Source organism: Sciurus vulgaris, assembly GCF_902686455.1.
Source record: "Sciurus vulgaris genome assembly, chromosome: 11".
In the NCBI taxonomy this organism is placed as follows: Eukaryota; Metazoa; Chordata; class Mammalia; order Rodentia; family Sciuridae; genus Sciurus; species Sciurus vulgaris.
Genome location: NC_136472.1, coordinates 28,374,242 through 28,396,708, shown reverse-complemented (window position 1 = coordinate 28,396,708; position 22,467 = coordinate 28,374,242). Strand labels below are relative to the sequence as shown.

Sequence of the window (22,467 nt, the reverse complement as noted above, 5' to 3'; positions counted from 1 at the left end):
TATGTTTAATAGAAAGTCTACCAGAAGAGACTGGAAAAATGACTAAGAAGCTGTGTACTCAAAAGTGTAAAGGCTGAGAATTTTCCAGAATCAGAAGAGACATGTCTCTGTTTGAAAGTGCTCCTTGAGTAATGAAGAGGATCTTATGAAATGAAACACAGTGAAAATGGCATGAAATCAGCAAGAAAGGGAAAGTCTACAGATTCACCATAGGCAGATCATCCGTGGAAGACCAGCCTTAGGCTAGCAGTTGGTCTTCACAGGATTGGAAGAAAACAACCTGACCAGCCTGGAATCCCACACCCTGACTCTGACATTCAGGAGCGATTGGGGGACTTCTGGAGTAGTGGTCCTGCTCCAGCCCTCAGGCTCTTGGGTATCTAGAGACTGGGGGGCAGGAGCCCTCTCAGGTCACACGCACCACGTGTACCACGGTGGCTTCCATCTCCCACGGAAGCTGCGGAGAGAGACAGGCCAGATCCAGCTTTTGCTGTTGTCACACGAGGCTTTTGGAAGTGGCCTCATGGGCCACGTCTGGGTGTTCCATTAAGTCAGAGGTCGGGGCTGGCGCCATTCATCTCTTCCCAGAATTCACAGCACCTTGAAAGTTTGTGTGTGTGTGTATGTGTGTGCGTGTGTGCATGTGTGGGTGTGTGGGCATGTGTGTGCGAGTATATTACATGTGTGTGCATGCTTGTGTGTGTGTGTATCCTCCCATCCTCTGGGGGGAGGGCAGGGATTCTGGACCCTAGCTTGGGTTTCAGTCCTGTGACTTTGGGGACATTGTAAGAGGATGGCGGAAAGGGGGAGGTGAGGCCGTGGAGGGGCCAGGTCCTGGGCCCTGGGTTGGGAAGGAGCTCAGGGGCACAAAAAGCCCTTCTAGAGTGGCCCATTCTGACGGTCTCTCTGTCTTCCAGATCGTGGACAAGAATAGCCGCTACAAGTCCATCGATGGGTCCGACGAGACCAAAGCCAATTGGATGAGGTGAGTCCTCTCTGCTGCTTTCTGGGAGCCTTGCCCGGCCTCTGGAAGGAGGCCAGGGCGGCGAGCTGGGCCTCTGGGAGGGTCAGTGACAGAGGACTCTGGACTGCTGTGTGCAGAGCAGGGCTGTGTCCACCTCGGGGGCCCTCCTCTTCCCCAGCTTCCATGAGGGGGCTCTGGAGGAGGCCTGTGGGCAGGCCGGGGCCACAGGGACCTCGGAGGCCCCAGGTCCTTGGTCGCATTCCTGGGGACCCTGTAGGGCCCCAACGCTGTCTCGTGGGGCAGATGGCTGGTGCAGGGGTGTGGCCCAAAACTGTTCAGATGGTACCCGGGGGGAGGAGGCCTCTGGCAGAGGCGCGGCCCTGCTGTCCCCGCTGCCGGGCCCGAGTGATTCCAAGAGTGATTTCACCCCGGGCCAATGTGTGACAGAAGGGTCCTTAAAGGCTAGCCGGAGGCAGCAGGAAACTTCCCGGGTCCTCCAGTGGGCTGAGCTGAGTCTGGGGCCTGGGGCTCAGCACTGGCCTGTGGGGAGCCCTGCCGTGGGCGGGGGGGTGGCCGAGCAGGCTGGCCTCTCGCTCTGTGGGGGCTTCTCTCTGGGACCCCGGGAAGGTGAATGGGGTGGGGTCTGGTTGGGGCAAGCAAGGGGGCCTCTGGCTGGACTGGACTCTCCGCACCATGGCCCTGGCGCCCTCTGTGTCTGTGGTCTGGTGACCCACAGGTGCTGGAGGCTGCAGGCTACAGAGGAGGGACCCTGCAGTTAGGGACTCCACGGAGGAGGTGGCTGCGTTTGCACTGTGACGGGGGCAGATGAGAAGTGGGCTGGAGCTGGGGAATCACGATGGGGGCTTGGGCGTCCTCCAAAGGCCCCACGACCCTGTGCTCCTGTCGGTGACTTCCGGCCAGCCGAGCCACGGTCTCCCCTTCCAGAGCATAAGGCTCATCCTCTTCCTCGTTGGGGAAGCTGCTCCCACTGCTACTTGAGAGGTGCAGAAGCAGGGTCCCCGTAGATAGGCAGACGCCCAGGTGGTGGTGTGGGGACAAACTCACGCCTCCACCTCTTTCCTGTGCCCAGGTCTGCCGGGGCCCTGAAAGTGGCCCCAAGAAGTGGGTCCACAGTTCTAACCGCCACCTTCTCCCCTGCCTCTGGGTGCAGGTCAGGACACCCACATGCTTCACCCGCTTCCACCCAGACCCTGTGCTGGGCACTCGAGTGGATCCCCTGGCCCTGGCCCTGTGGCCGGCTCAGGGCTCACCCTGTGCCACAGAAGCGGCTTTTCCTGTTGTGGTTGTCGCGTGGCATCTCACTGTGCTGCTGGGGCCCGGCCGGAAGAGACGGGGCCTTTGACAGGGGCCTCCAAAGTGGCCAGGACTTTGGGGACACCGTGGGCAAGTGGCACGAGGCATTCACACAGGCCGTCCGTGGACGGCGTGGGCCGGGCCTCTGCCTGGCTCTTCACCCCGCCCCTCCGGCCATGTTCCAGGCCACAGGGAGGGCGCGAGTGGTTCCAGCCAGGCTGTCTCCTGCGCGGCTCGGGGTGCCCAGCGCTGCCCCTAGAGCTGAGCCTCGCTGCCCTTCCTGCACCCTGAGCTTTGCCTGCAACCGGACGTCCTCACACCCCGAAGAAGGGGAATCCTCACCCGAACCACGTAGCGGTCGCCCGGCCCTGCGGAGCCTGCAGGCCCAGTTGGCTGGGGTGGCCGGGGGCTCTGGCGTCTGTCAGGGGTCTGCAGCGATTCCCGGGCGCTCAGTTCGAGAATCTCTGCTGTTGGTCTCGATGCCACAGTGGCCACACCCAGGTCCAGCTCAGGGCAAGTTCTTGCCCAAGTTCCCACAGTCACTAGCAGAGCAAGGACTGGAGGCTGGGGCTCTGGACTCAGGGACCAGGCCAAGCGGCTCCCTGGGCTGTGGGGGGCCCTGGGCGGTGGGGGGCCATTCCCATCACCTTGCTTGGGTTGCGACCTGCCCCTGCTCCCTGCCTTGACCCCAGATGGCGCCTGGGTGGTCCCTGCAGGAGGGCCCTCAGCTCAAGGAGCGGGTTGGGGATGGCTGTGTGGGCAGCTCCCACTGGACAGCTCCGTCCGCCAGCAGGTGCTCCCGACTGCCTGCGCCCTGGGGGCGCAGGGCGATGAATGGAGGCAGTGTCTGCAAACTGCGGTGGGCAGGAAGGGAGCGTTGACCGTGGCCCCCGGAGCTGGGGCGTGTGCAGGGGTCCTCAGCAGGGGCTGCTCCTCCCTCTGGGAGCACTGGGCAGTGCCTGAGTCATCTTGGCAGTTGCAGCTTTGGGTGGGTGCCACCGGTTTGCGTTGGGTGGAAGCCACAGGCGGTGATAAACATTCTACATTGCAGGACGTCCCCCCGCAACAGAGAATGTTCTCAGCCCGATGCCCAGGGTGGCATGATCAAGGAACTGCCCCATCTTCTGACAGCCCTGGGGAGTGACCCTGGGATGGTTCCCCTAGTGTCCAGAGGCCCTGTGGCCACCAGGGAGACAGCCTGTCGTCTCAGGTCTGCGTGAGCCAAGGTCTGCGCCCTGCCATCATGGGGCGCGGATACCGAAGGCCCTCCTCTCCCCAGCTTGTGGGGCCTGAGGTTCTGCAGTGCTGGGCGGGGCGAGCTGGAAGAGCCCGCGGCCACTGGCCTTGGACGTGACATGGGAGGCAGAGGAGCCAATGGGGCCCCAGGTTTCCCTCCGTACCCTGGTGGCCTCTCTTGGGTGGGCCTTTCAAACCTCGCAGCACCAGTTAAAGGATGGGCAGCAGCACAGGGTGGAGAGGTTGAGCTTCAAGACGAGAGCAGGTGCTAGGCCAGATGCCAGGGCTCCACTGTGCCCTTGCAGTGCACCTGGCTGCCCGTGAGACGCGAGCCAAGGTCATGCCTGGTGTCCATCGGAGTGGAACTTGCCTTCCAGTAGATGCTCATGAGCTCTTCCAGTTCAACCAGAAAGCCACAGAGCCACCCAAGAGACTGCTGGTGGAGAGCGTGGGAGGAGCTGTTTCCCTGTGCCCACAGAGGTGGGGACTGGGAGGGGGCAGGTGGTGGAGGGGCCGGGGCCACACGTGTTGCAATCAGCGTTCTGTGATGACGGACTTTGATGGGCAGCACCAGCTGAGGCCACAGGCCCCGGCTGCCCATGTGGATGGTCGCCCTGCGGGCCGTGGCTCAGCTGCGTGGTTCTGTTTGAACCTGGCTTTGTAGGGTCCGTAGTCTAATCCCAGCCCCGCTGAGGAGCCTTTCTTCGTCTTTTAGGATTTTTAGGATGCTTTTACATCACATACCTTCCCCCACTTAGATCCACCCCTGAGAAGTTGTTGTGTTGGTACTGCCCTGCTGGACGGGGAGAGGGAGGCAGGAAAGGTCACATGAACTTGAACCTCCCCAGCACTCGCTGCTGGCAAGAGGCTAGGCTGGGCCTGCTCCGCACGCAGGACCCGTCCAGCGCCCCCGCCTGCCTGACCCGCATCTCTTCCTCCCACCCTGCCCTCCGTGCGAGGAGTAGTAGAAGGGACCTCTCAGTAGGAGGAGGGCATGGGGGCCGGGTTGTCCCAGGTGCCTCCTGGCTCCCCAGCTGGGGCTGGCGATTAGGAAGGAGGAGGACCACCCGCTTTGCAGTCATTTACCCAATTGTGCTTTGTGGGATATTCAACCCAAGGAACGTGGCACCCCTGGCTGAGCGTAAGAGGAAGCCCAAGTTCTCCAAGGAGGAGCTGGACATTCTGGTCACGGAGGTGACCCACCATGAAGCGGTTCTCTTTGGGAGGGAGACCATGCGGCTGTCCCATGCCGACAGGGACAAGATTTGGGAAGGCATAGCTCGAAAAATCACCTCCGTCAGCCAGGTCCCCCGCTCCATCAAGGACATTAAGCACAGATGGGATGACATGAAACGGAGGACCAAGGACAAGCTGGCCTTCATGCAGCAGTCCCTGTCAGGCCCCGGGGCTGGGGGCCGGGCCCCTGCCATCATGCTGACCGCCCACGAGAGAGCCATCGAGTCGGCGCTGCTCACGGCCCGCTCGGGGCGCAGCTTCCCCCGGGCAGAACTGGACGGCACCGACAGCCCTTCCACTAGCTGTGAGTATCCTCCCCAGCCGCTGCCCTCGCTCCCTCCCCGCCCCCCCGTCCTCCTCCGCTGCGTCCCTGCTTTCCCTCTGGAACTGCGCTGAGGCTGACTGTGCCAGGACGCAGCTGGGTGCTGCCACGTAGCCCTGCCCCGGGGCAGCTCCTGGGCACAGGGGCGCCGCCAGCGCCAGCTAAGCCCTTGCAGGAGGGACAGTGCAGGGCGAGGGCCGTCCTGTCCAGGAGGGGCGGGGCACAGGGGCATGGGCTGCAGGCCTGCTGCGGGCCCCTGACAGGCAGGGCTCTTCCCTGACTAGGAGCCCTGCCTTTGATTCTGCACGTGTCCCTGAGGGTGGGGGGCAGTGGCAGCGGGCACTGTGGGGCTGCGAAGTCCCCCGAGGGAAGTGGCAGTGGGACTGAGCGGTGAGGGCACGGAAGAGTTAAGGGGCTTGAGGCTGGTGTGAGGAGAGGGCGGAGGCGCAGCCCCGAGAACAGCATGTGCCGAGGCCCCACATCAGGAAGGTCTTGGCACGTTCCGGAACACAGGGAAGCCAGGGAAGCCCCAGCGCAGCAGGCGAGGGGGCGGCGGGGGCTGGTGGGGGCAGGACGGCCCAGCCGGCAGGCCTGGGCCTGGAAGGAGCAGCTTCTTTCTGGTTGCCTGGGCCAGCTGCACTGCTCCTGTCCTCCTATCTGCTGTGCCCGGCTGCCTCGGTCCACCTCCCTCTGGCTCTGCCCACCTGGGGCTGCCCAGGCGTCCTCTCCTGTCCACCCCACCCATACTGCCTCTGTCCCCACCCCTCGTCTCCCTGCCTTCCCCTTTCACTTCCTGTGACTCCGATGGACCTCCAGGCCAGGAGCTCTTTCCAGTTGGGGCCCCGGAGCACGCCCTCCCCTCTGCCCTTGCACACGTCTGCCCCCACCCTCAGGCACGGTCCCTGCTGGAGGCCTGGAACAGGGCCCCAGCCAGCCAGCAACAGGAGGTGGGCCCCAGAGATTCCTGCCTTCCGCCCAGGCCCCTTGTCATGGGGATCTGCTCATTTCCTGTTTGGCTGGGGCTCCCGACAGGTGGCGATTCACAGAGTAGGATTCTCAGGACTGGAAAGGAACGTGGAGACCGTCAAGTCTCCTTGTTACCCAGACAAGGAAACAGTCAGAAATGGTGGCTCGAGGTCGAGTCAGACCCGGACTCGATCGCACCCGGGTCAGCCGGCGCCCTGTGGGTCAGGCTTTCCCAGTCTTGGGCTGATTCCACCCAATTAGGAGAAAAATTTTACATTCAGTAAAACCCAGTCCCTGCATCCTGCCCTGCTCAACCCGTCCATCTCCCTGAAGCCTAAGTAACCTTGACCAGCAGGAGCACCCCCACCCCGCCAGGGACACTCAGTGGCCTGAGGCCTCGCAAGGGAGGAAGTAGCCTCACCGAAGGGGCCTCATGCCTTCTCGCCCTCTCTGGAATTCCAGGGGGGTGACTGCTGTCCCACCGAGCAGGACCAGGAGGCACTGGGCTCTTACTGTGCTGGCTTCAGTGAGACCCTGGGAGCCCTGGGACTATCGTCCTTCCTGTCATCTCCCAGGGCTGGTTCTGGATGTAGCCCTGGGACATGGGCAGGGAGGGTTGTCTGTGCTCTTATTCCTGCCATGACAATCAGCCCACGACTTTGTCACCTGAAAGCTGAGACCTGCATGTCTGGGGGCTGGTCCCCTCCCTGTATCTGGTGGCAGGTGGCAGTCTGTCTGATGGTCCCTACATGATCAAGCACTCGGATGCAGCGCCTGGGCCTGAGCTGGCTACCTCCCTGGGGGGAGGGGCACGGCAGGGTGGGGCTCACTCTGCACAGTTCCGCCCACCTGCTATTGTCCCTCCCGCCCTCCTCCAGTCTGTGGGCACCCTGCAGCCATCTAGGACTGCAGATTCCAGCACGGCCACCAGGTGGCCCCAGGCAACTCAGAAATGGCCTCAGGGAGGCTGGAGCGCACAGCCAGAGCACACTGATGCCCTTGGCAGGGTCACTCTGCTCTGCAAGGCACCTGCGTCTTTAACGAGCCAGTGGGGTGGCCCAGGGGCTAGTAGGTGGGTAGAGACATCTTTGACGGTACTTTGCAGCAAGTGGATCACAGAGGTGAAGTGACATGGCGGAGGTCTTGAGCCACTGGGTTGACATGCTGTCGCTGGGGCTGGACTCTTGCCCCAGAATGCGGCTACTGCCACGGGAGGAGATGCATCCTTATCCTGGGGTGCCTGGCCCGCGCGCCTTGCGTGGGTGGTGCCAGTCCAGGCCGAGGTTGGCAGGGTGGGGGAGCTGGGTGTTTCCACGGGTGAGTCCACACCCAGCGCTGCCCGCTGCTCCCTGTGGTAACCATTTGTCCTTCTCTGCTTCTGTCCCCCAAGATGATGAAGATGAGGAGCTCCCTGGGCCCTCGCGGCAGCCTCTGCGGCTGCCCCTGCAGCGGTCTCCAGAGGAAGAGGCCCACCTGGCCAGGCCCACCCTGCTGCGCTCCTCCTCCTCCTCGGACCAGTCCGAGACCGTGGGCCCCAAGCCGGAGGCCCTGCCCAGCACCTCGCCTGGGGCACAGGCGGCCTGCAGGAGCCCACGGCCGCACCCCAGCTCACCCTCCCCAGGCCTCGACTGGCAGCTCCTCCACATCCACGCCCAACAGACCGAGGTGTTCCGGCAGTTCTGCCAGGAGTTGGTGACCGTGCACCAGGACATGGCCAACAGCATGCACGTCCTTGGCCAGGCCATGGCCGAGCTGACCAGCCGTGTCGGTCAGATGTGCCAGACGCTGACAGAGATCCGGGATGGGGTCCAGGCGTGTCGGCAGGGGCCAGAAGTCGCCGCCCCCACAGGCTCCGCACCTCCAGCCCAGGCGCCCCCCGCGGACGCCCCGCGAGCTCCCCCAGCACCAGCCCCCACGCGGACTACCAGGTCTCGGAAGAGAAAGCACAGTTTCTAGCCCGGCCAGGCTGTGCTAGGAGACACGGAGGGAGGCTGTGAGACGGTGGCCAGTCTCTGGGGTCCAGGAACAGGACCAGTGACCCCTGTAGGACTCTGGGGCGCTGCACCCCCGCCCAGTGCCGCCGGCTCCTCATGCTCCGGAGCCTGTGTCCAGCCCCTCCTCACCTTTGACGGAGGTTCAACATGCAAGAAAACCCCTGCTTGCTGCTTGCTTGGCCTGGAGGCGCCTCCTCCTCCTGGTCTGTATCCCCCGGCAGCGACCTGGCGGGCGGGAGCGCGAGTGTGGGGGGCCATCTCAAGGGAACCCCGCTTCCAGCCTCAGGGCTCTGCCTCGACCTCCTGATCCTGGTCCCTGATCCTGCTGCTTTCCAATGGGCGTGGCTCCAGGACGCGGGAGCTCAGCCCTCATGGGCGGTCCGTCCTCACCTGGCAGGGGCTCTGAGCCCCGTGGGGTGCCTGCCTTGGCCCTGGCTGGCCCTGGTGCAGTGCGTGTGCTCGGCTGCTGTGCTTGCCTTCCGTGGAGTGGGGCGGAGGTCTTACGTTCTTAGGGCACTCTATGCTTTTCTCAGGGCGTTCTCAGGACAGCCTGAGAGGCAGCTAAGTCAGACATTATCTCTACCATCCGCATTCCATAGGTGACAAGTAACATAGCCCATTAGTGGGAGGCCAGGACTGTGGATTTATCCAGCTGCCCTGTCCAGACCCACATCTGGAGTCGGGGCCAGGGGTCTTGCTCCTTGCCTGGCCTCTGCCCCTGCCTCGGCTCCCCTGGTGGCCTGGGGGTGATGGCAGAATCAGGCGTGTCTCCCACTGGGCCCTGGCCCTGGTGTCAGGGCCATGTCTGGGGAGAGCAGGTTCCAGGGACCCGGAGCCCGTCTGCGCCAGCACGCCTCGCTCTGCTTCTTAGCTGCATACGCACCAGCTCCAGCCGCTCACAGCTCTGGGCTCCTGTTTCCCTGGGGTGGGGACCTGGGTTCTCAGAGGTAGGCAGGTGTCGGGACGGGGGTGCCCCTCTGCCTCTCTCCTGCTGCTCCCTGGCCTGGGAGATCTCCTGCCTCCCAGGGCTACCGTGGGGGCTGGGAGGCTGCTGAACCAGCGCCTGCCCAGGCCCTTCCTGGGGTGCTGCTTATGAACCCAGACCCAGCTTCGTCCACACAGGGAGAGCCGAGGGCAGCTGCCATGTCCCTGTGCCCTGGCTCCATCCCCCCACCCTGTGGTTCTTTGGGGGTTCCTGCCCCCCAAACTGAACACTCTCCTGCCCAACAGCCCAGGGCCTTGATCATTGCCTGGAATGCCCGCCCTCCTTGCTGGATCCCAGATCACCTTCCCGAGTATTTTTGTTAAGATGGCAATAAAAAGAAACTGCTCTCACATGGTGAGCACAGCCAGGCTCCGGGATCTTTCTTTGGTGTGTACGCTCTTTCTTCGCTTCTGGTGGAAACCTCCAGGCCCAGAGCAGGGCTAGGTGACGGGAAGGCCTGCTGGGGACAGGGCTCCAGAGGTCCTTGCTCACCCTGGCCCCACACACTCAGGTGACTGTGCCCAGCCTGGGCTAGGCCCTCAGGGGACAGGGACGGAAGGTGTGGTCAGAGGGAGGCAGAGCACCCACCTATCAGAACTTCCGTTGTGTCTCCTCTCTCTGACACCTAAGTGGGAAGGCACTAAACAGTGTGGCCCTGTGTCCCCTAAAAGTTAACTCAGGGTTCCAAGGGAAGATCATCCTTGCTGGCAGGAGAGCCCAAAGCATCAGGGGCTATCGTTTGCCAGTGCACTTTAAGGACCACCCTGAGACATGAACCTCTGGGGGACAAGTCCCTGCAGATCCTGGTGTCAGTCTGTTGCAGGTGAGGCCTGTGCATGCAGATCTGAGGCTTCTCAAAGCCACTGAAGTGGCTTCCTCTGGCTCCCGTGGGAGTGCCCTCGGCAGAGTGGCCAGGGCATTGCCCTGGCTTGCTGCCAATCACAGAGCTTCTCCCAGGCAGGAATCCCCAGGTCTTGACCAGGCACCCCCTTTCTGGATGATTCTAACTTACCTTTGGCTTTGGAATCTAGACCATCCTCTGCAGGATGGCCATGGAAGTCAAGGCTGCCCCCACTTCCAGGAGGGGCAGCGGTGCTGGGAAAGTGGGCCTGGGGTTTCCACGACCCCTGAGATCAGCGTGCCTAGCAGCTCCTTCTTCTGGTCCCAGGGCCAAGGAAGGGGCCAAGTCAGAAGCTGTAATTCTGAAGTGGAGGTCGGAGTAAAGGGACAGAGAGGTGAAGGGTCTCCACAGCTTGGGATGGAAAAGGGCCATATCTGTCTCTTGGCATCAGTGGGGACCAGGAGGCTGGCAGGTGAGGACAGGGAGAGGAAGGGGACCCGTGTGTGGCTGTGAACTGGGCCAGTTCCAGCTTCCTGTGGGGATGCGTTCTGGCCGCCTGGGAGGTGTTCCGTCCAAGGTCAGGGCAGGTTCCGTCAGGAGGGCAGGTGCAGGGCCCAAGGTCCCTCCCAGCCTAGAAGCTAGTTCACAGGGGTGCAGGGCCCAGCCCATTCTCCGTCCTCCAGGTGCACCTCCCTGGTGGGACAGTTTCCTCTTCGCGGGAGAGCAGCAGGCTGAGCCTGGCCTTCGCGGGTCCCCTCCCGTGAAGCGCATGCCTCGTGGGTTATTTTTCTCAAGTTGTAACCGACAGTCATTTCCTGACCTAGCTAGAAAACATGGTGCCGTGGACAGGACACAGTGGACGACACTCGTGTCCAGTACCCGAGGCCCTCAAGGAGGCAGGAATGAAATAACGCATTATCCCCACGGAAGATTTGGTGCAGAACCCCCGCCTGCCCCTCGACGGCTTCAGAGGTGCCGCGTCTGCAGGTGGGGTACGGACTGTTGGCCGACAACCCCCGCTCTGCCCAACAGCCCCGGCCGGGCGTCTTCTACCTGCTCTTCAGAGCCTCCTCTCCAACACTGGGGTGACCCGGCCACTCAGAGCCCCAGACCTTTCACTACCTGGGAGCCTAGTGCTCCGCAGGGAGGGCTCTTGCTTACCTGCCCCCGTGTGAGGGGACAGACACGGCTCTTCACGGAGGGACTGTTGTGAATGGGGACAGCAGGACTCTGAGACTAGACCAGGCCACTAGGTATTAGCACAAAATACTTAAAAAAAAAAAGGAGACGTAACTAGAGGATTTATTGTACCTCAAAAATCCTACGAACACAGTCTTGGCAGGGGACTCTGCTCTGATTCACCGAGAGCTGCCGTATATTTCGAATTTCAAATGCCAAGTTTAAAAACAACCGAATACAAGATACAGAACACATTAGGTCTGTCTGTGAAAATACCTCGCGCTCTACACAAAGGCTTGGGATGCTCTTTCTACACGTTGGTTCTTGAGTGGAGAAACCCCAGGGGTGGAAGGGGAAACTGGCTGGAATCTTTCTCAACCTTTTGACACTCTCAAGAATGGATCTCTGATACTTACCTGTCCCTCAGCTGTCTTTTCCTTTGAAAGCTGAGTAACGGGGAAATGACTCCATCCTTTCGAGCGTGAATCCTTTAGAATGCGACAGGAGGGGAGAAGGGGACGGTGTCCTCCTCCCGCTGTGCTCTGCCATCCCAGGGACTTTTGAGAAGGAGGATGAATGAAGTGGAAATGTTTGGCGTCACTGCTGTTGCCTTCAGTGCAAATTACTAGGCTGATTATTTTGGGATGTCCAATCCCAGAGTCTAACTAAATCGGGGAGTGGAAATTATTTCATATATTCAGAAAAAGCCTGGACATGTGTGGAGAAAAGGCCAGCTCTGCATTTGGAGAATTAGGACTGGAAAGTTGTAACCAGGGACGACATCTCTGGGCCAGGGTCCTCTTTAAGTTCTCGGCTGACACCATCAAGGTGGGGGGCTTGGAAATAGCCACCAGGTTTTCACAGCTTACGGAGACTGAAGCTGGTGTCTGATTCTAATGAGAACGCAGATGCTCTGAGGCCAAGATCCTGGACAAGATGCAAGTGGTTGCTCCCAGGGTGGACTCGCCTCTCGGGGAAAGCTGCCAAAGCTGGAGTTCTCTTCCCTCTGCTGGTTCTTAGTTCCTCTGAGTTCTGTGCTATGTTCCGTTGTCAGTGGACGATTCCCTGGGTCCCAGTGGACGCCTTCTGAGGCCACGCCCCCTCTGAGGCAGACTTGAGTAGATTCTGCAGGACCTCTGAGGGGAGGTCAGGGGCTGTGAGGATGCGGGTGCTGTCCCTGGGTGTCTCTAGTGTTGACCCCCAGTGCTGCTGGCCTCTGTGCCTACCACCAATGCTGGAATTAGCATTTGTCTATTTCTTTTCTTTCTATCTTGGAGACATAAATAGTAAGAGCAAAAAAATCCTTATTGAGGAAATCTGTAAAGTCCAGAAAATCACAAAGAAATCCGATTGGCATGGATCATACAGCGAGGATGCGGGTCTGTGTCCTGCAAGCAGTGTACAGGGGCTGGTTTTTAAAGCGTCGTTGGGACCTCGGGTACGACACTTCCCTCTGATATTCTCACTGCGTTAGATTGGCACAGTTTTGCCACGTGATGGAAGATTCTTTGCAAACATCTTTTCTGTGGATAAGTCACATTCCGTCGTGCAAATGTACATCGTTTACTCCGGTTTTCGACACTCTATAAATAGTGAAGCCATGCAGGGTGTGGGCTGTGAGGTTGGCACACCCGTGCCCAGCGTATCTGATTGTTCTGGATCTGTGTTGCCAGTGTGTTTCCCAAAGGGCTGTGCAGGTGACCACTGTGGGAGATGCCGCTTATGCCACCTTTGCCAATACACGTTATTATCTTATCATTTGGATCTGACGCTGAGTTGGTGCTTTATATACCCACGTAGAAACCATGAGTCATTGTGGCTAACCTCCTGTTTGTTAGCTGTGTGTCCTTGGACAAGTTACTGAGCCTCTCTGAGTCTCTCTGACCTTAAATCATTTGGTTAGATTGAGTAGTGTCTGCCAACCTTTCATTGTCTCTTGTTCCCCTGCCTCCTCTGTTCCCATTGGACATTCTGTGAAGACTTTTGAGTCTCAACATTTTTTGAATACTCTCCCGGGTACCTTGTCGTGAAGGTTCTTTCTGGTAGGTTTTGTGAGATACTGAAAACAGCCCAAAGACCCCTTACCTTCGGAGGTCTGTGAAGGGTCAGGGACCCCTGCAAGTAAGGGAGCTAGCTCCCCTGAACCTGGGGACTTGTCACCTCTCGTGCCCACACCCAACCTGGCAAGCCCTCCACTGGGGTGGCCGCGGTTCTCACCTGTGCGCTTCGCCCCCAGGTACGTGGTCATCTCGCGGGAGGAGAGGGAGCAGAACCTGCTGGCCTTCCAGCACGGCGAGCGCATCTACTTCCGGGCGTGCAGGGACATCCGGCCCGGGGAGCGGCTGCGGGTCTGGTACAGCCAGGACTACATGAAGCGCCTGCACACCATGTCCCAGGAGACCATCCACCGCAACCTGGCCAGAGGTGAGTGTCCGCGGGGCCAGGCCCATGGGCCTCGCTGGGCCCCCCGGTCTTCAGAGGTCACCGAGGAGGAGCAAATCCAAGCCCCAGCTGTGGGAGGACGGGGCCGTTCAGGACCTTGGGGGGTCCAGACCTGCGCAGGGGTCCAGGCCAGGCAGTAGCCAGCCCAGGTGTTCTCTCCCCTGCCGGCGGTCTCACAAACCCCAGCCACACAGCTCAGAGCGTGGGGAGGAGAGGCGACCCCACAGCCAAGCCAGGAGGCTTGACCCACTGAGCCCGTTCCCCCAGCCCAAACTCACGAAAAGATGTCACACTCTGCCAACACCTCGGCAGTCACAGGGACAGAGGACATTGGCTACATGCTCACCGCGTGCTTGCTGGGTTTTGCTCCCGTGTGACCCTTACAGTGGCAGCTTCCCCCAAGGGCGGGGTGGGGCCACGTGGGGACCACGTTTAGAACAATGTGAAGGCCCCTGTGAAACCTTCTAATAGTAATGATCCTGCGTAGACAATTAGCCGTGTCTTACACACGGGCGAAGGGCATCTAGGACATACGGGGACCCGCCTGGTCACCTGGCTGGGGAGGCAGCACTGGGTTTCCCGCCCACAGCTGTGGGACTCCAGGTCCTGCATTCTAATCCCAATAGCTTCTCAGACAAAACCAATCTCTTCCGGCTTCCTCCTGGGCTCACAATTGGCTGTCCTAGTGAACTGATGTGAAAGAACAGCCGCTTTGGAAGAAGAAGCTGGGAGGGAGCGGGAAGGGGTCTCAGGCCCGAGGAGGCTGGTGGGCTGCTTGTCCATCGGGCTCCATGAAAATGAGTCATTTGAATGTGGTTTAAAACTGCCCAGCCCCTGGCCTCCACCTCCTACTCCACCCTCCGCCTGGCCAGGGTAGAAAGTCCAGGCCCTTCTCTCCAGGGGAACTTCTTCCATTAAAACCACACATCCAAATGCCCAGAGTCCATCTGGTCCCAGGAACCCAGGCAATGCCCAAGCCCCACCATAGCATGTTTCTGATCAACCTGCGTATTTGAAGTCTGTCACCCAGAAGATGATTGGTGCAGGTGTGGGGTGACTCGTTGAGGTCAAGCTATGTTTAAAGACAAATCAGAGCAAAGCCAATTGTGGAAAGAGGGCACAGCTGCTGCCTGGCTTGGTAAAAGGTGACTGGTGACTGATGGCAGTGAGAGAGGACCCAGTAGGCACACTTACATCTTGCCTTCTTTGGAACCGGGGGCCAGGCTCGTGCCGATTTCACTGGGGAAGGCACGCTTCCAGGCTGAGATTGCTGTGGCATCCACTTGACCTCTGGAGATGCCTCCTGTGAAAGTGTCTGAAACTTAGTAGGTCCTCAATAAGTCTTTGCTGCATGGACAAAGAAGAAGTGAACGAAGAAGCTCAAGATGTTTCCAAAAGAAGCATACCACCAGAAGAAAAGGAAACCGGGAGAAGTCCTATCTGAGGATGCAGGTGTCATCCCTTGGCCATAACCTTCTTCTGGATTTGTAATGTCCTTTTTCTGTCCCCAGCGATTTCTCCAAAGCACCTCAAGCTGCATCATCTTCAGAGAGCTGAGACTCAAGGGGACCACTCAGAGGAGGGAGTGGGCTCCCCAGAGTGGTGGCTTAAAAGAGGTGTGACAGACAGGCTTGAAGGGAGATGTCCAGAGCTGGGAGATACAGGAGCAAGGCGTTTCTGTGACTGGCCAGGCTGAGCAGTAGGAAGTGGGGAGGACACTGAAAGCCACAGTGGGACATGCCACAGCGGTGGGTGTCCTCAGCCCTGAACGAAGCCCTTGGGTGCAGTCATGTAGCTTAGTGGTATTTAGATGAGTGTTTTTGTAGCTTGTTGCTTTGACTGTCCCTGGTGCGTTAGTGGTGTCTTAGGTTGGCATTGCCAGTCATGATCTCGAAGGCGATCCCCTTGCTCAACACTTCCTGGAAGGAGGTTTCTTTGTCATTGGAGACTGGTATGCCAAATCAGGCCAGAGTGTGAGTTATGAGTCTTTATTAGATAGGGACATTGGAGCCCAGAACTTACCTGAAGAGAGTCTAAATTAATCCTTTGTGGTTATCTTAGAAGGACAGGATGCTTCTCATGCTCATATTCAAAAAAGTTGTTCTATGATTGACTTAGAGTCATTGACCTACTTTGAGGGTTTGGTTGGGTCTTTTTCCTCCCTATTTCTTGGGAGAATTTGGAATCAGTTTCACAATGTCTGATAGTGGTTTCTGGCCAAAGGTTTTTCATGGGAGGGAACCTTAAGTCCAAAACAGCCTCCCACTCACCCTAGGATGTTCAGATGGCATTGTCCTCCCACAGAGGGACCTGAGGAATCCCTGGTGGTTTCTGGTCTTGACCTCCCTATCTCCCCAGCTGATGGCTGTCTGTCTGGTCCATGAGAAGGTAGAAAGGTAGCCCTTGATTTTTAGAGATTCCAAATGGGCAAGTGCTTTTTCTGATCTGTAAGACAAATGTGTTGGATTTTTTTTTTTTTTTTTTTTTTTTTTTTTTTTTTTTTTTTTTTAGAGAGTGCTCTTCATTTCTCCTCTTTTCCATAGCTCAGCTGATGTAGAAATGCAGGCTAGGGAGCCATCTCCAAGAAGCCTTGGAGATGAGACTGTTCTCTAAGCATTCATGTGAGGAATGACAAAAGGCATCCAGAACAGGTCATCCCTTTTGTGTTGTCACCTGTAGGAAACCTGGAATTGTACCAAGGGCAGGGCATAGCACCTGCCTGGCATGGAACATCTGAATTGAGATCCCTTGGCCTCTAGAAAATACAGCCATGAGAAGCCTCATTCAGTAGATCTTCAGGTCAAGTCATTTGCAGTCACATCAGCCAGGGCTTCTGCCCCTCACCTAAGATGCCTTTAAGATTTCCAAGCTCCACAGACAGCTGTTGGAATTTTCTGAAAGCTGAAGCAATTCCTCTGTTTCCTTAGTGTCTTATCCTCAGGGAGTATCAGCACTTCCATGGTAGTTTATGATATGATGCTGGCTGTTTTAAAGAGTCAGGCTAAAATAATTTATTATTGGGGAGCTCATCAAAAGTTGGAAGCATCCCAAAGTAATTAAAAGGAAATTGAAGTAATTCACATGATAGAAAGAAATAGAAAAGGAAACATCTTATGTCAGGTGAGGAAACAGCTGTATGTTGAGACTGCTTTGGGTCATTGTGACTACCTTGTCCTTTATCTTTTTGGAGGTCACCATCTTGGAGCCTTCAGCAACTGTGGGTATCCCTGTCTCCCCTCTTTTTCCAGGCTTAGTCATCAGTGAGAATCACAGATCATGCTTTCTTCCATGTTCCTGGTCTTCTGATTGCTAGGAGGGTTAGAAAAGACCGTAGCTAGGGGACAGACTTTTCCCTAAGCAGGCCATCTCCAGAACAGCCCTGGGGAAGGCAGGAGTGGGGCTCCTGGTGTTGCCTGTGAACCTTTTACCAAGTCAAAGCAGCCGTCTTCTAATTGCAAGGGCTGGAAAGGAAGCCTCTAGGGTTGGGGGAATCTGTTCTCACTCAGCTCTGAGGGATGTTCCCACCCACACAGCTGGATGGGGTGGGACTTCCTCTCCCAAGGACAGCAAGTCCTTTTGAAAGAAGGCACAATTACCCTCCCCTGTCTGTTTCTCTCAACTTGTAAGTATAGAGTTTATACGCATGAGGCTTCTTTGAAACTGCCTTTTAAAAAACGTTCCTTCCACTTTGCGGGTCCTAGGACCAGTGCTCACCATCCACCAATTCGGTTTATCACGCCTGCCCCAAAAGGCTTGTTCCTGTGTCAGCTGACCCCTTGCAGAAGTTCTGCTTTCTTTCTGTTGGTTTCTCCACTTGGGGGTTTTCCCCACTTCCTTACACCCTGGTTTTCCTTCCTAGGAGAGAAGAGGTTGCAGAGGGAGAAGTCTGAGCAGGCTCTGAATAACCCAGAAGACCTGAGGGGTCCTGTTCAGCTCCCTGTGTTGAGACAGGGCAAGAGTCCCTACAAGCGTGGCTTTGATGAGGGGGATGTGCACCCCCAGGCCAAGAAGAAGAAGATCGACCTCATTTTCAAGGATGTGCTGGAGGCCTCTCTGGAGTCTGCGAAGGTGGAAGCCCACCAGTTGGCACTGAGCACCTCACTGGTCATCAGGAAAGTCCCCAAGTACCAGGACGATGCCTATGGTCGGTGTACAACCACCGTGACCCACGGCGTGCAGAACATCAGCCGGACCCATGGGGAAGGGGACTGGAAGACTCCCCAAGGGGTTGCCAAGGATCCAGGCACGCTGGAGGAAGAAGAAGAGGAGCCTTCGTCATTCAAGGCGGACAGCCCCGCTGAGGCCTCCCTGGCGTCCGACGCCCATGAGCTGCCCACCACCTCCTTCTGCCCTAACTGTATTCGCCTAAAGAAGAAGGTCCGGGAGCTTCAGGCAGAATTAGACATGCTTAAGTCTGGGAAGCTTCCAGAGCCCCCTGTTCTGCCTCCGCAGGTACTGGAGCTCCCAGAGTTCTCTGACCCCACAGGTAAGTGGCTGTGGATGCGGTTATTGCCGGAGGGAAGAGTGCACAGGGGCTGTGAGGAGGGCGGCCTGTGGGCCTCCGTTGGAGCCGCCTTCTGGGGGACCTGAGGCGCCCATCTTCAGGGGTCCACGGCAGGGCTGCTCGCGGCTCTGGTGGGATGCTTCCATGCTGCCTTGTGTCCTCCCTGTCAATAAAAGAAGTTCTGCTGCAGGAGGGGTGTGTCTGTGTTCTTCACCCATTCCTTTCTCTGGTGTCTCTCTGTCCCCATGCCCCATCAGGGTGTCCTGGGAAGCCCTCTCGGCTCCCCAGACTCAATCTGAAACATATCCTTGTCTTCTGTCAGGTCTGTCCTGCCCCACATGGTCCTAGCTCCCCACCAAGAGCCTTCAGAGGATGGGACTTAGGGCCCAGGGCACCTGGCTGCATGGCTTTGTCCTTCCATGCTGGTGCTCGGATCTCGGGGAGCTAGTCAAGAACCGGGGTGGGTTATCAGTGCACCTCTGCGGCAGGGCTGGGCTGTGCACGGGCACCTCCTCCCCTAGCCACACCCCTTAGTTCCAAGTGAGGTGGTGTAGTTACTCAAGCATGCGTCTGAGCTCAAGTGCGTTCTGACCCCAAAGTCCCCTGGGGCCATAGCCTAGCTCCTCATTCCAAGGCGGCACGGCTCCTCTGGCCTCAGTAGCCCCCGCCCTCCGCGTGTGACCTGGGGATGTCTGGTGCACCTCCATCGGTTCTGCTCCTCCAGTTTGTCTTTCCAGCCGACATGGAACATTGCGATCTCCGAAGCACCCACAGGGGGTGGTGAGGGCAGGCAGCCTGGAACATGGTGGGTGGTGACCAGAGGCCACCATGGACCGTCCACAAAGAGGAAAAGTCTCATGTGGAGAACAGGAGTCTTGGAAATGAATTCCCGGCTGGGGTTCCATCCACCACAGGCTGCAGCGCGCTCTCCCTTTAAGGCAGTGTTTCCCGTTCGTTTGGGGAAAATCGATGTTCTTTCCACAGGGCGTAAATGTTTCTTTCACATTTATCTTCCAGCCTCAGAAAGCATGGTCTCTGGCCCCGCCATCATGGAGGACGATGACCAGGAGGTCGACTCAGCAGACGAATCCGTCTCCAATGATATGATGCCCACAACTGATGAGCCGTCTAAGATGTCCTCGGCCACCGGACGCCGAATCCGGCGCTTCAAGCAGGAGTGGCTGAAGAAGTTCTGGTTCCTGCGGTACTCCCCGACCCTCAACGAGATGTGGTGCCACGTCTGCCGCCAGTACACCGTGCAGTCCTCGCGCACCTCGGCCTTCATCATCGGCTCCAAGCAGTTCAAGATCCACACCATCAAGCTGCACAGCCAGAGCAACCTGCACAAGAAGTGTCTGCAGCTGTACAAGCTGCGCATGCACCCTGAGAAGACGGAGGAGATGTGCCGCAACATGACCCTGCTCCTCAACACCGCCTACCACCTGGCCCTGGAGGGCAGGCCCTACCTGGACTTCCGGCCCCTGGCCGAGCTGCTGAGGAAGTGCGAGCTCAAGGTGGTGGACCAGTACATGAATGAGGGAGACTGCCAGATCCTCATCCACCACATCGCCCGGGCGCTGCGGGAGGACCTGGTGGAGCGCATCCGCCAGTCGCCTTGCCTGAGCATCATCTTGGATGGGCAGAGCGATGACCTGCTGGCTGACACAGTGGCCGTGTACGTCCAGTACACCAGCAGCGACGGGCCTCCGGCCACGGAGTTCCTGTCCCTGCAGGAGCTGGGGTTCTCTAGCACGGAGAGCTATCTCCAGGCACTGGACCGCGCCTTCACCACCCTGGGCATCCGGCTGCAGGATGAGAAGCCAACGGTGGGCTTGGGCGTGGACGGCGCCAACATCACGGCCAGCCTGCGGGCCAGCATGTTCATGACCATCCGCAAGACGCTGCCATGGCTGCTCTGCCTGCCCTTCATGGTGCACCGGCCCCACCTGGAGATCCTGGACGCCATCAGTGGGAAGGAGCTGCCCTGCCTGGAGGAGCTGGAGAACAACCTGAAGCAACTGCTGAGCTTCTACCGCTACTCCCCGCGCCTCATGTGCGAGCTGCGCTCCACGGCCGCCACCCTCTGCGAGGAGACCGAGTTCCTGGGGGACATCCGGGCCGTGCGCTGGGTCATCGGTGAGCAGAATGTCCTCAATGCCCTCATCAAGGACTACCTGGAGGTGGTGGCCCACCTCAAGGACGTCAGCAGCCAGACGCAGCGAGCAGATGCCTCGGCCATCGCGCTGGCCCTGCTGCAGTTCCTCATGGACTACCAGTCCATCAAGCTCATCTACTTCCTGCTGGACGTGATCGCCGTCCTCTCGCGCCTGGCCTACGTCTTCCAGGGTGAGTACCTCCTGGTGTCCCAGGTGGACGACAAGATCGAGGAGGCCATCCAGGAGATCAGCCGGCTGGCCGATTCCCCAGGGGAGTACCTGCAGGAATTTGAGGAGAACTTCCGGGAGAGTTTCAACGGGATCGCCATGAAGAACCTCAGGGTGGCGGAGGCCAAATTCCAGTCCATCCGGGAGAAGATCTGCCAGAAGACCCAGGTCATCCTGGCGCAGAGGTTCGACTCCCGCAGCCGGGTCTTCGTGAAAGCCTGCCAGGTGTTTGACCTGGCCGCCTGGCCCAGGAGCAGCGAGGAGCTGGTCAGCTACGGCAGGGAGGACATGGTGCAGATATTTGACCACCTGGAGGCCATCCCCACCTTCTCCCGAGACGTCTGCAAGGAAGGGCTGGACCCCCGAGGGAGCCTGCTGACGGAGTGGCGTGAGCTCAAGGCCGACTACTACACCAAAAATGGCTTCAAAGACCTGATCAGCCACATCTGCAAGTACAAGCAGAGGTTCCCGCTCCTGAACAAGATCATCCAGGTCCTCAAAGTCCTCCCCACGTCCACTGCGTGCTGCGAGAAAGGCCGCAGCGCCCTCCAGAGGGTCCGCAAAAACCACCGCTCCCGCCTGACCCTGGAGCAGCTGAGCGACCTGCTGACCATCGCCGTCAATGGCCCGCCCATCGCCAACTTCGACGCCAAGCGAGCCCTGGACAGCTGGTTCGAGGAGAAGTCGGGCAACAGCTACGCGCTGTCCGCCGAGGTCCTCAGCAGGATGTCGGCCCTGGAGCAGAAGCCGGTGCTGCAGGCCACGGACCCCGGGCCAGAGTTCTACCCAGACATGTAGGCGGCGCACTGCAGAGTTCACTAAGCTGTTGAATATTTTTTTAATCTATACTCATAAGCTTTGATATATTATATAAATATATATTATATTATATATATATATATAGGTATATATATATATATATATAAAACTCACACTGAAAAATTTTTAAAAACCAAGGGGACACGTCCACCCGAAGCGACTGGGAGCTCTCAGAAAGGAATAAGGTCGGAAACCGACTCTTGTCCACATACTTGGCAGCTTCAACCTCCATGGTGACTCATTCCACTGCAGAAGCATGTGCTGGCCACGCGTGTTCCCGCCCGGTCACCAACCGCATAAGCTAGAATGACGGGTCTCTGTCATCACCTCTAGGTAGCTCCTTCTGTTTCTGTTTCCATTCGGGGGTGGAGGGAGCAGCTGGGTTGGGGTTTATGTTCTCACCCTTATTCTGTTGGGTTTAATGGTGGGGTGGGGTGGGGGGGTTCTTGGCTTCTTCGTTGACATTCTGGTTCGGCTGAATCGGGTCTCCGATTTCCGTGGTGTGGGTTGGGGTGTGTCCTCTTCCCCAACCCGACTTCAGCCTGATGGATTTTTAACTCATTTCCTTCACCGTCCCACAAACATAGGTGTTTGTCAAACTGTGAACCCACTGCAGCCCGTCCCCCTCCTGTCCCTGGTAGTGCACGTCTCCTTCCGGGCCCCTGGATTGGAAGGTGTTACCTGTTCTATGGAAGGCAGGACGGCCTTGTGACCAAGCTTGCCATCCAGGGAAGGAGAGGTGGCTTTCGCAATTCCCGTTTATACGTAGTGGAGGATAACATGGTAGAATTCCAGTCAGATCCAGGGCTTCTGGGGAGACGAAAAGCCAACAAATCCAGACCCCAACAGGGCAGTGATTTTTGGCTAAAAACAAGTAAAATGAAAAGTATATATACGAGCGACATGAATTATTTATACTCTGTCTTTATAATCATGTACTGTGTTGGGGTATTCTGTTTTCCTTTATAACCAAGCACCTGCTGTGTCGTTAAGGAGTGGAGCTGTCAGTCCAAGTTGTGCCCTGGGTTGTGCGTCACTCAAACGAGAGTCCTTAGAGAGGTCGTCTGGGCTGTCCACTGCTGCACAGCCTGGCAGGAAGGTCGCGGGAGCCTGGGCAGTGTAGCTGTGCCTGTGAGCTTCCTTTTTGTGAACAGGGTAGAGATGTCCCAAAGAAAAGGAGCAAACAGGAAGTGGGACCAGATTCTCAAGGCATCAACTTAGACACACACACACACACACACACACACACACACACCACAACCACAATATAAGCTTTAGAAA

At 58.1% G+C, this 22,467-nt stretch overlaps 1 protein-coding gene across 6 annotated transcripts in view; it reads left to right on the top strand.

The window, feature by feature from the left end:
- Positions 1-21,215, top strand: part of PRDM11 (PR/SET domain 11) — a 70,636-nt gene extending 49,421 nt beyond the window's left edge. For 3 of the 6 annotated variants that reach the window (XM_079103019.1, XM_079103018.1, XM_079103017.1), the window contains exons 5-8: positions 918-985; positions 13,274-13,461; positions 17,339-17,965; positions 19,001-21,215. In XM_079103019.1, coding sequence (XP_078959145.1) covers positions 918-985; positions 13,274-13,461; positions 17,339-17,965; positions 19,001-21,165 — 3,048 coding nt within the window. In that variant the 3' untranslated portion in view covers positions 21,166-21,215. Of the gene's footprint in view, positions 1-917; positions 986-4,632; positions 5,055-7,428; positions 9,381-13,273; positions 13,462-17,338; positions 18,920-19,000 lie in introns of those variants that run through there. The other 3 variants (XM_079103020.1, XM_079103022.1, XM_079103021.1) reach the window with 3 other exon arrangements.
- The last annotated feature ends 1,252 nt before the right edge of the window (positions 21,216-22,467 follow it).